Source organism: Armigeres subalbatus, chromosome 2 (assembly GCF_024139115.2).
Source record: "Armigeres subalbatus isolate Guangzhou_Male chromosome 2, GZ_Asu_2, whole genome shotgun sequence".
Classification (NCBI taxonomy): Eukaryota; Metazoa; Arthropoda; class Insecta; order Diptera; family Culicidae; genus Armigeres; species Armigeres subalbatus.
The window spans coordinates 226083431-226096875 of NC_085140.1; the positions used below are offsets into that span (position 1 = coordinate 226083431).

The following is a 13445-nucleotide window of genomic DNA, read 5'->3' on the forward strand; positions in this document are numbered from 1 at the left end:
AACCATTTGACAGTTGGTGACTCGGTTGGAAAAAATTAAAACGGTTTGATTTTGGTTTGAGTTGTCGGGGGTGGAGTCAAGGTTCGCTGAACATGTTTGAGCATTTGTAGTGAAGTTGTATAAACCCCCATATATTTTTTGATGGTTGGGGCTCAAGTTGGCGCTTCGGTCGTTCGTGTGTGATGTTGTTGGTCGAATCAATTGATTGCTCGTGCCACTGTTGGTGAAACTTGATGGATGTTTGAATAAACGAGAGGTGGAGTCAATGTTGGTCAAACTGCTTGACCGTGTGTACGTTCCATTCGATAACTCGGTGAGCCGTTGCATTTGCACAGCATGTGGAATGTAAATTTTAAAAGGTTATGTTATGCTTTGGACGTTCCGAAAAATAATATATATTTGTAGGTAGGGTTACGGTTGGTATTCCCGGTAGCGCTCTATTCCTGATACAGGCTTATTAAATTAAAATTAAACATTATGTGGTCGAAACTCTTCCGTAATCATGTGTGCTTACTCGAAAATTTCAGATGCAGCTAGTTGAAGTTGACCTAAAGATACGTTTGCGGCCTTAGAGGGATGTGCCGAAGCGCAATAGCCTGCCGGGAATGCCTATCGATACCCTAATAGGTGTTTGTGATAAAATCTAAAAAAGTTTTGGGAAGAGGAAAGGATAGAGATGTGTATCGAACAACAGCGGTAACGCGGGGTCGCCGCTCCGACGCACACATGCGTCTTTTGAACGCGGCGAGCACGAGTGCACGTGGGCATAGAGCCGTATTTTTTTTTTCAATAAAATAATTTACTATTTCACTATAAAAATACAAACTAATGAATTTTAAACTTTTGGTCAATTTGGTCAACATTATATTTGCCATTTTTTGTCCAATAAAAAAAGTATATGTATTAATATCAGATTTTGTATTGTTACGATACATAACCATCCGCATATACTTGTATTGCGAAAAATACATTTACAATTCACTAAAAAATACATCCCAAAACACGGAAATATGTTTTACAAAGAAAAATACAGACCTGACTAGATGGGAGTGATTCAGATAGTCCCTGATTTATCGAAACAGCGTATTGGTGTAAATGCGCAGGTGACATGGAGGCTGGTGCCTGTAAAAAATTAGAAATATAAGAAATCAGTTCCACTACACTCAACCTCTTGAAGCGTTTTTATGCATCGGCCGACTGCAAAATTCACTCAATTTATATGTTGTTCCGAAAGAGGCTCATTTTGTGTGAAGCGAACACATATGATCCTGTGTTATTCACTTTTAGTGTGTACTAGTCGACCCGGCAGACGTTGTCCTGCATAGTAGGCGAAAATGCGCGTTCTGCACTGCCCAAATTTCCATACGAATCCGAATTTTCACGATTTACTCAACTTTATTAATAATTTTCGCATGAGGAAATATCATATAAACCCGTCGGAAACTGTAATGAACATATCTGCTGAAGGAATGAAGAAAATCCATCCAGCCGTTTTCGAGTTATGCGGATACGAACACAGACCATTTCATTTTTATTATATAGAAGAAGAAGATGAGACAAACGCTTCGTTCTCGCTCAAATGCCATTGAACACCACTGGGCAAACCAAGTTGAAATGCATCATCAGCCCGCACATGTGCCTCCCGCAATTGAAGCTTTTTCAAAGGAAGTATTATATCCCTCCAAATCAGTTCACTATCGTACCGGCTTGCAAAAAACGTCTTCCACAATATACTACATTAAGGTGGACCACTCTTATATGAAAAAAATCAAAACCATTTTATGAGATGGTATACCCCCTAAAATAAAGTTTTTTGCTCCCAGAAGCTACTATAAAAATTTCAGCCAGATCCGTCAAGTCTAAGTGGATGATCAACGAGCGTGAAGTGTATATGGGAAAAATCGACTCAATATATAGAAAAATGTATACTTTCCACTTTTTTACCTCTAGGTGGCGCTGTGGTCATTGAATTCTGCTCATTAGCGGCATTTACTATCTTTAGATTATTACGAAGAAGCTCCCGAAAACCGCGAGTGATTTTGTATAAAAAGAAAAAAGTTATGCCTAGATGAAAGTTGAAAAAAATAAATTACTCCCCCGAAGTGAAACAAATTCGCATACAAAGTCGATCGGAAAAGGTAGTGAGCCCTAATAACGTTGATTTCAAAACTAGTATCGAACAAACCGAGTAGGTACACTGATCCCACATATATGGGTCACTTTGTAACAATTATTAGTCACTCCATTTTGCATGCTGATCAAATTGAAATGACCCACATTAGTGTGTGACCCATGATTGTGGGGTCAGTGTAAATGGAAACAAATCGATCCGATAGATTCTGTATGTAGAATAGCTGGATGGCGCGTTTTCCCCTAGCTGAAAAACCAACGTTTACTCTACATTCTATAACTTTTTAATTTTTTGATCGAATCACTCGCTGTTTTCGGGATCCTCTTTACAATAAGGTTAAGATTAAAATGTCACTGATAAGCGGGACTGAATGACTACAGCGCCACCTAGAGATAAAAAAGTGTAAAGTATGCATTTTTCCATATATCTAGTCGATTTTTCGGATTGTACATTTCGCGGTAACACATTCCGCGGTTAACCATTTTGCAGTGTACCAGTTCGCGGTCTACCACTTCGCGTTCAGATCATATCGCGGTATAACATTTCGTGGTTAGTACTATTTCGCGGTGAACTTTTTCGCGGTGAATACCAATTCGCATGTTTAATTTTACTAATGTTACAAGTAGCTCAATAATGTATTCTTTAGCTTTGAAAAGCCTCAAAATTTAATTTTAATGTAAAGCGTATAATCATTGAATTTACACCAGACCAAGATGAATATAGTAGTAGGTGCTCCAACCTGCCAAGTTTGTGGAAGAGAAGACGGCGGGGGTAAAAAGTTCATTTTCAGTGCAAAATGAAAACAAACCGGCTGGCTCTCCCATACTAAAATCCAAGATGGCTGAATCGTGAATTTGGCAGATTGGAACACCTAGTGGTGTATTCATCTTGCAGCAGACTCAAATTCCAACAAAAAAAATATTTGGGTGCAAAACATATTTGCAAATGCGACTATGTAAAGAAGGCAAAACAACACACTTTGTCTTATACTGGGCAAATACGAACATTTAAAGAAGGCGAAACAACAGATTTTGCCATATACCGGGCAAATGCGAACATTTAAAGAAGGCAGCACATGATATTTCGCCTAATACCGGCTAATATTTAAGAAATATACATTTTGCCTTATGAATAATTTTTGGTCATTCCATCTTCTGAGTTCTGAGTTCTAATTATCGTGTTGACAATAATGTTTTTTGGAAATAGCATAAAATAGTGCGTAAAAGAAAAGAGAAAAATGTTTGAAAGGGAAACGTGTTGAAAAAAACGGCTATATAAAGAAGAGGAAATTAAGAGTTGGTAGAAACGAATGGCGAACTTTAAAAAATAAAAATAAAAGTTTAAAAGATAAGCTAAGCTTGAATACCGCGAAACGGAGCACCGCGAAATTATATATAGCTTCTGGGAGCAAAAAACTTTATTTCAGGGGTCAACGTCTCAAAAAAATGATTTTGAATTTTTTCATATAAGTGTGGTCATATAAGTGGGCAAAATAGAACAAACTCGCTAGTTTGCCCAGCAAAGATCCATTCATGTTTTTCAAATTTTCAATAAAATTAAATCCCCTCCCTCCCTCAAACCTTGAACGTAACTTTTGAACAACCCCCTAGAACAAGCTGCTGGAAAAATAATGTTTCAGATTCATATTCAAACTGACATCCCCGAACGATTTGAATCACTGCTGATTTTACTCTAAAGGCCGTCTCTTTCGAACAAAAAGAATCGCATTTAAATTAGGGGCAGTAGGGGCAATATGAACATACGGGGCAATATGAGCCACCCTCATTTTGAGCTTATTGACAAGTTTTATCATGTAAAAGTTATATGATCTTTAAGAGGATGCTCCACATATGCATCAACGTGAAAACCGCACTAAAATTCAATTCAAACATGAAAATACACTTGAAAATGTAAATTTTCGCTGCATATGCAAAATTATTATAAGATTTATAAATAAGGTTTTGACATAAAACTGATTAAAATACATATCAATAATACACCACAATAAAAAGATATATTAAAATTGAATACTGTGCACACATGTTTATATTGATACAAATCTGAATTTATCATAAAACTTTTTTTTCAAAACCAGTCTCTATGAGGCAATATGGGCATACCTGCATAGAGCAAGATATCTGGCCTTAAAATGCGAACAAGTTCAAATTTCAGTATTCAAATACAAGAATATTATCATATATGTAAGATTCATTACGGAAAAATTTCAACAGCGCATTACTGCGATAGAAACAGAAAAAATGACCATTGACCAATTGAAATGTGGCTGTTCAAACGGTGAAAAGTGGCAAATCAGTTCAGTCCGCTGTTGTGCAGTTTTTTCATTTTATTTAGTATGGATTACTCACAACTGTTGTAGGAATATCATATTCTTCTATATTACGATACTTTTTTCGCCTAAATAAAGGTTTTGGAAGGGTGGCCCATACTGCCCCAAATGGTGGCTCATATTGCCCCGTATAGTCGGGAACACGCATTGAAATCAATACATTTTCAAAAGTGCATTCCAACAATTTCCAAACGCATTTTTCGTCATCATCGATGTAATATGAAAGGTAACATTCTCTAATATAAGTCAACTACATTTCAACGATGTTTTTTAGCTTTTCAGCGCTTTTCGGAACGATTTCCTTAGGTGGCCCATATTGCCCCGATCACCCATAATTATATTTACGATCAGAATAAATACCGGTAAGGAATTCGTTGAAATTATATGACAAGTTATGGGGAGTCGATTTTTTTTCTAATTTGTGCGTGACCCCTAAGTGTTGATGCATATGATAGTAAAAAGAGTATTTTTTCTCTGCAGTAACGTTCATTTCAAATTACTTAGTATTCATGGAAACAATAGAAACTTACTGTGTGGTATTTGTGGAGGTAGTCGCGATTTGGGCTGTTGGGAGTGCTTCTTCCGCTCAACGGTGGACTTTGTCGGTCCATTGATCTACCTCTTGCTAGTAAGTTCATATGTTCTAGACTTCCAACACGAGATTCCAGCTCTTCAGCGCGCGCTTCAGTTGATTGTTTTTCTTCTTGTATTAATCTAAAAATTTGACAAGGTGAAGACGATGTATCAATTACCACTTACATAGAACTTTTTTTTTATATACCATTAGTGGTTGAGTTATCAATTATCATCTCACCTTATTTCATTATTTATAGCATCTAATTGTTCTTGTAACATCAGGGCAAGTGTTTGGGCATCTGTGTGACCACTTGGAGACATAATATCGGCAGTACTAAATAAACTTTCTGTGTCATCACCATCAACTGCGCTGTTATCGAAATTTTGTGCTCCTGATATTTGTTGCATTTTTCCCCAGTCTTGTTCAGTAAGCGACCTACTAAACTGTTCTTCATCTAAAAGTTGTTTCTTTCTCCTTATACTTAGGGCATCGAAACTAGCATGTGAAGTACTCCTAGAGAAGTTCTCTGCGTCTGTTCCATTCGTAGGAGACAGACTTCTTGTTAAAGCTTCTGTTTGTTGAATATTAAAGGCAATTTCCTAAAATAAAATGAATAATAGAAATCAAATTAGTAAAAAAAAATTGTTTAGTGAAAGATCTTTGTTTTGATAACCATTTTTTCAAAACAACAGAAATTGATAAACCTGCATAATCTGGGCTATGTGCAATAAGAATAAAGACAAGAAAATGAACATGTATTTACCTGCTGCAACAATTGTCTTTTAAAATTGTCCATTTCTAGTTTGCTCTTCGACATTTCTTTCAATATTTCAGACTTTTCATGGTTCAGTTCTTCAGCATATTTCTTTGCTTTATCTAACTCCTGAGTAAGTATATTTTTTTCCTCTAGCGCTGTCATTCTTTCTTTTAGATGAACTTGTAATCGGTCATTGGACTCCGATAAAAGTTTATCGACCGTCGAAGACAACCTTTGATTGTGCTCTTCATTCATTTTCAGTCTTTGATTCAAACGCATTATCTCGGCATTCTTTTCCTCCACATTTGCTTCAAGTCGTGAAATACGATCTTCAGAAGAACCGTGCCGTTCTTGGGCCTAGAATAGAAAGAAAACGACGTTGTACTAAAGATTGGGACAATAATATATTCACTACATAAATAGCATCAGTTTTAGGGAACTTATGTTACAAAAATAAAAGAGAAAGTGTGCCAAGAAAACTGATGCGAATGAATGCCCTTTTTTGCCATACTGCACATATGTATGTATCATTACATGGTGTGTTCACCAAAAGTTCTAAATTCTAAGTTCAGTAAAGCACATCGGTTTTACCCGGGTAGAGATGAATAACAAATAAATAACATAAGAATAACAAATTTTGCTGTGATATCAAATTTTGTTATTCTTGTGTTATTCATAAATAACATAAAATAGCATCCTAACAACAAGTTTTGTTATAATAGTAAAATTTGTTATTTATATGTTATTTTTAAGAAAGAGCAAAACAACAAATGAAGAACACATTTTGCAATCATAGCAAAGTTTGTTATTCATTTATCATTTGCATTTTCAACATATCAATAATAACTGATTTTAATATTTTCTTTTCTTCAAATATTTTGCTATTGGTTTGTTATTATAATAACAAAATGAGCTATTCATGAGCTATTTGCTAGAGCAATGTCTGATATTATTTTTGCTATTTTAGCAACTATATCAAACAAACTAATATGAGATTTTGTTATTCAGTTATTAATACTTTAGGTTGTGAAAGTTGGATGTTAGTTAGAGAAAAATAAATTTAAAAAATATCTGTGCTGCCGTCATACGCATATTTGTCCCATGTTTGCTGGGATTTCCTATATACATGGAACAGTTATGCGTATAACGGCAGTATAGACCGATTAAAATATATGTATAGAGTAGAGTGGGGCAAGAGTGCGCGTAGGGTAAGAGTACGTTTTCGATTTTTTGAAGTAATAAAAAAAGAAAAACTAGCAGCACTGCATCAGTTTGACAGGTATTCTGGCCAACTATTATCATGTGTAATTGCAAACGATTTGAATAAACAACAAGGGAGATATGGAGTTAGATAGCTTTTTGGTCATTTTGCTAAAAATAATTTAATTTCCGCAACTAGTATTTCATTACCATATATACGTTCAATCAGGTGAACATTATACCATTTCAATAACTTATTATATAGAGTACTTTATGGTACAGAACACCAATCCGGTTAGTTTTCCAAGAAGTCAAAACCATAACTTGAATAATTTTTGGGACTGTGGGGTAAAAGTACGCAGAAACCGGTGGGGCAAGAGTACGCATATGAATCTTCAAGTTATGATGTCAAACCCGTATCTTCGCCCGAAATAAGACTTCTTCCAAAGCGTAAAGATCCACAACTAAGAAAAAAGGGACAGAATTCGAATTTATCACAAATTTTTAGGATAAGTTGAAGTAATTCGGTGTTAGAAAGGAATTAGCGAACAAAGCATTGAAGCGAAATAATGAAATTGTATTAGGACGTGTTGTACACCTAAACATAGTACGAAAACACAATTTTATCTAAATGATAATTTCATTTAATCAAAAGAAATATTCATAAATTACGCAACGTTTAGCTGGGAGGAGTTGCGAGATATGTGACGATCCATATATTTTTTAGAGGATTCATACAAATAGTGTAATATAGGGGGGATGAGTGATGAAATAGCCAAATTTTACCTTACGTGATTGGTGGACTTTCTTTAAAGAAAATGCCTTTGTATACGCCACGCGAAACCTGATAAATATTTTTACCTCTGTAGTTTTTTGTATATATAAAAAACAATGGTTGTTCGAATGAAAGTGCACATTTTTAGGACCCCCTTCCCCTTTAAGAGTTACGTAATCTTTAAACATTCCGTAATATATGCTCATTAAACATCAATTAAATGTTATTAACTTTTATTTGTGTTAATATATACTTAAAGCACATGATTGGATAAATGCGTACTCTTACCCCACCCGATGCGCACTTTTACCCCACCGGTGGGGTAAGTTTTTTTTTTGGACTTTATTAAAAAAAAAAAAAAAGTGGGGTAAGAGTGTGTTTTTCACTTGTCTTGCAATAAGGGTTCTACTAAACCGAATCTCAATAATTTCAATATTTTTTTCCACTGGGTAACATAAAGGAAGAGTATATGAATCATCGACACTGATTTGATATGCAGAAGCTTGCTTCATAAGGGCCACATGATCGATTGAAAACTAATTGCGTACTCTTGCCCCAATCTACTCTACACATTTTGTACATTTTGTACTGACCCTATTTTGATGTGCATATAGAATGCCACTTAAGTTTATATTTTTTTTGCGCATGCGAAACAAACGACAAAAGAGAACCAACGACAAAGCTTCGTTTTTATCGGAGATAATAATGACAAAGTTGGTCTCTAGTAATCTTGCGAGTAGGATATCCAATTCGGAGATGGCGAGTCCGATTCTCTCCCCAGTCTAGGATGCTTTCGGGTTGGAAATATTCTCGACTCCCTGGGCATAGTGCTTCCATTGTACCGTGACATGCCCTACTACCGTGGGGTTAAGAACGTGTCCACAATAAATTCGCTACATAAAATTTAATTTGCAACAATCACCATTGAAAACTTTGTCACTTTAATCAATACATTAATACATTTGAAGGAAAAAATATGTTTTGAACTTCAACTCATAAAAAATGAAGGAAATAGTGTTTGACATTTGACTTATGAATATGCCTAATACCGCGTATATTTAGAAGACGATTCCAAATACCGCGCAGAAAGTTGCCTAATACCGTGCCCTATCGAACAAGCTTAAATGATGAACTTAAGAGCACATTTACAATAAAACATGTAAATAATTGAATCATATACAAATTCATATTAGGTCATACTAAAGAAAAACGTCATTTAAAATTTACAAAGATACCTACTGGAAAAAGAATCATTTCTTTGTGTAGTGAGCAACTTCTCAATATTGACGGTTTAAAAGTGTTTATTGATTTATCAAATACCAAATTAACTCCACATTTATTTAGATTTGAGATAGATGATATCCAGTTTCTACATTGATTTGAAGGCAATGGTAGGTTTGTATTCAGATGAAGAATACTCTACTTTTATATAAGAAACTATAAACGAATTTTAAAAAATATTTACGTTAACAGTCTGTGATAAATATCGCAGAAATGATATCATACTCTTATGTGTCGAACGACATAATGAAGACGTTTTGTGTGTTCATTAGATGTTTATTATTTTCAAGTCTTCTCAAGAAGTTTATCCTTGGCGAAGAACTGGAATAATACTTATCGCAATATTTAATTAAACTGGATGATGCTTCCCTATAGTTTTCCTACGCATGAAATGTCGTAGATATTTAACATGAATGTTTAATACCTAATAAAGATATTGTCTAGTGGTTTATGTATGTATCCAATGTGATAGTTACGTTTTATTTTTCTGAGTATCAACTTCACGATATAGCCTAGTCACGATATAAGGCACTACTGGCGAAGAAGATGGCCTAATACCGCGACAATTGTTTTGATAAATAAAAGTGCATAAACAGCAACTTTAAATGCCATTTCAATACCCAGCTCATATTTTATAGCTGTATAAATGGGCTCAATGAAATAATAGAAGTAAATATCAAAGAAAAATTAAGCTACTGGACTTGGAAATATAACCCTAATTTTAAGCGTTTTGCTAAGCGGGTGAATAGTTTTGACTGGTCGAGGCATATATTATCACATTTATTTTTTAACGCCTAATATACGTCACAAATAACCACAATAATTATTTGCAAACATTTCCTGCCTTATATTTGTGCATTTCGCCAAGTAATGGTGTACGACAGACAGTTACTCTATATTCATCAATTTGAAAAAAAAAATCCACAGTGTTAGGCAACGCACGGAATTAGGGCAGGTCACGGTACTTGCCACACAAGATACATACTCATGCAAAGGCGGGCATTGAAAAGCTTCCAATTAATAACTGAGGAAATGCTAATAGAATACTAAGTTGAAGCAGGCCAAGTTCCAGTTGGAATGTAGAGCCATTAAAGAAGAAGATTATGAAGAAGAAGAATTGGAAGAAGAAGAAGAATATTGACAAAGATTCAATTTTTTTTGTCAGCTACTTTACAATTGTTTTGCTAACATTCCATTCCGTTATTTTTCACTATCTCTACAGTTTTAAGCTATCATATTTTCTTCTTTTATGGGAATATTCGAGAATCTAACTATACACACTAATTACGTAAATATTTTTCCTGGGTTTCTCCCAACTAGTGTTGTGCTGAGTCAGTATCAGACGATCACGGTATACAGAAAACAAGGTAGGCTCGTTAGAAAAATGGCAATTTCGAATGAGACGCATATTTTATCGCCACATGTTGGAGTACAAAAGTAAGCATGCTGCGACCCTAGAGCATCGTCTCGGTCCAGCTTGTGCGAAGATAGCAGTGACGTCACATGTTTACATTCAAATTGAATGTTTACATACGTGATGAGCCTCTGCCTTGTTTTTTGTATGCCGTGTCCAACCCCCGAACAACTTGACATTTAGCCTTAGTTTCGCGTACCCACTTGGAAATCGCAGATGGCGCTTTGAAACATAAACAATGGGTCCATCCTACGCCACCGCCACACTTTTTCTTCATGAAAGTCATGTTTTTTGTTTCGTCATTTGTTGTCTCCTGGTCCAATAATGGGGGTGAGAATGGGTCACTCAACTATATAGAATGCTTGTAGAATAGATTTAATGTATCGGAGGACAAGAAAATTGAATTATAAGAGACCTTTTTGAACGATTTTGGTGTCCGTACTCCAGACTGTCGGTGAAGGCGCTGACCAATTCTCACCCCTCAGACCCATTGTCAAACCCCCCCACCGGTACACCATATCAAAATGCCAGTATTCCACACCTAATATAAAATTGTCTGCCTCCAAAATTTGAATAAACTTTCAAGTTATGCGACATTCCCGCTGAACGATAAACCGATAAACCGTTATCCGAAAAAAATAACCCACCAGAAATGTATTGGTAATCGGCCCTAACAACCTTAAGGGCTTAAGGCGGTCATCTTACTACTCAGCTCTTTCTCCTTTGATTAATTCAAGTTTAGATTTGATTTGCATTTCTCGCGCTTAGTTTCATAAGGGTGTAACTGTATTGATCGATTTCTCTTAATCGATTTTATATTTTGTTAATAACTCAATTGTTTCAAAAGCTACAACCGTGATTATTGATTCTGGTGCAAGATACAATCATCCTTTATCACACTAAACCATTAAATCATCGACAAACTAGCGCAATTCGGTACAATAATAACAAGAAAATATCGACGAAGAGAAATCGATCAATACAGTTACGCCCCCATGAAACTAAACGCGAGATTTACCTTTTTTTCTGCATTGCACATTAATTACATTTTCGCCCTATTCGTGAAATGATTCGATTAATCTCGTTATGCGACATTCCCGCTGAACGATAAACCGATAAACCGTTATCCGAAAAAAATAACCCACCCGAAATGTATACGGCACTGCACGAAAAAATTTCTTTCTCTTTCGTTCTTCATAAACTTTGACGTTTACTGGCCTTGTTGTTTTCTAATTTCTTTGCAGCGAAAAAGAGACAAAGCAGTCCGTGCGATGCCCTATTGGTAATCGGCCCCAACAAACTTAAGGGCTTAAGGCGGTTATCTTACTACTTAGCTCTTTCTCCTTTGATTAATTCAAGTTTAGATTTGATTTGCATTTACCTTTTTTTGTGCATTGCACATTAAATACATTTTCGCCCTATTCGTGAAATGATTCGATTAATCTCGAGTTTGATAGGACCACCCGGACCAAAATTTCGGGGTACAGTGACATTGTACTACATATGTCAACTTCTCACGTGAAAACAGTAGGCGACAATTTCTCAAATTTTGTACTCAAACGATAATAAAAACACACAAACATTAATCTTTCCTCTTATCAGCTAATTGTCAAATTGTAAGGAAAAAGAGTTCAAAATGTAACGGTAAATGTTTCAAATCAAGTTACGATTTTCAAGCAATTTTTTTATTTTTTTTTGTTGATAATTTAAAAGTAAGATCGCGGATTAGTTTTGTTCATCCTCGATTTTTTGAAAGTTTAATTTTTTCCATCCCTGCTCCCAATACTTTCTCAAGATAAGAAAATGACAGACTCCCTAGTGGTCTATCGTATCTCATCCGAGATGCTCAAAGCAGACCCCATGACATCCGGTTATTGTTTATTATATCACAATACTGCCGTGAATCACATATCTCGGAACCGACTTGCGATTGGCCGTAACTTATTTTGCAAACAAGCATTGAAAGGCGAATTCCTGCTAAAGCAAGCATTTGAAGATAAAACCACGGTATGGATCAGACAGATTAAGCTTTCCTCTACCAAATAAGGAAATTATTTAGGGATAAAAACGCTTGCATTCTCTGGAATCCATGGAACAATGTTTGTTTTTTTATAAAATAAGTTACGCCCAAATCGCAAATCAGTCCCGATCTGTCCCATCTTTGCTGGGTTTCCTATTCACATGGGATAAATATGCGATTCACGGCAGAATAGGGAGTGAGTGCTAGTAATGGACCCCTTAAGGACGGAAATTTACTTCAATCGCTTCGCTGGAATCAGACTCATGACATATTGTCATTCTATAGCACCATATGACAAGTAATAGTTATCAGCAATGCGGTTCGTATATAAAACATGCTAAAACATTCATTTTTACTACTAAAATAAGTATTTTAAAATAATGTAACCAGATTGCCTATTATGGCCACCCCCGGGACCATAATACGCAACACAGAGTTTGTTTACATACGTATTAAGGTCCCCCCCCCCCATTTGATTTGCATGTTCCATTTCTACATGTTCCTGTTGCCTATTATGGACTCCCCCCCCCCGCTTGTGTGCTAGTAATGGACCCTCTAAAGTATTTACTTTTACAAATTAGTTAATATAACTTAATTTTAGTATCCCAAGCTAGGGACGTTCCGATACTTCAAAATATCGATATTTGATTCGATACGATAATCGAATCAAAGTATCGATATCACCGATATATTGAAATAAAAATATCGATATATCGGAAAATCATATGATATTTCAGAAATGAGACTATTTAGAATACATTTGTTGTAGTTTTTCAATTATTATCGTATTACCGTATTACCCCTTTACAATAATGATTATAAATTACTTTTTTTCTATTACTTTATCCAATCTGCTTCTAGAGTGTGCCAGTCCAACAATAATCGGCGGCGGCGTTTTCGGCATGATACTCACTTTTATCCGTTCGCTCGAAAAAATCAACTG

The 13445-nt window shown here is 35.5% G+C and overlaps 1 protein-coding gene across 3 annotated transcripts in view; it reads right to left on the reverse strand.

Annotated features, from left to right (window-relative positions):
- The window catches only part of LOC134211781 (liprin-alpha-1), a 166786-nt gene that overhangs the window by 96215 nt on the left and 57126 nt on the right, over positions 1 to 13445 (reverse strand). For 2 of the 3 annotated variants that reach the window (XM_062688998.1, XM_062689000.1), the window contains 4 exons: positions 5819 to 6169; positions 5293 to 5654; positions 5009 to 5192; positions 1036 to 1122 (listed from right to left, as the gene is read on the reverse strand). In XM_062688998.1, the coding sequence (XP_062544982.1) occupies positions 1036 to 1122; positions 5009 to 5192; positions 5293 to 5654; positions 5819 to 6169 (984 nt within the window). The remainder of the gene's footprint in view (positions 1 to 1035; positions 1123 to 5008; positions 5193 to 5292; positions 5655 to 5818; positions 6170 to 13445) is intronic. The other variant, XM_062689001.1, reaches the window with a different exon arrangement.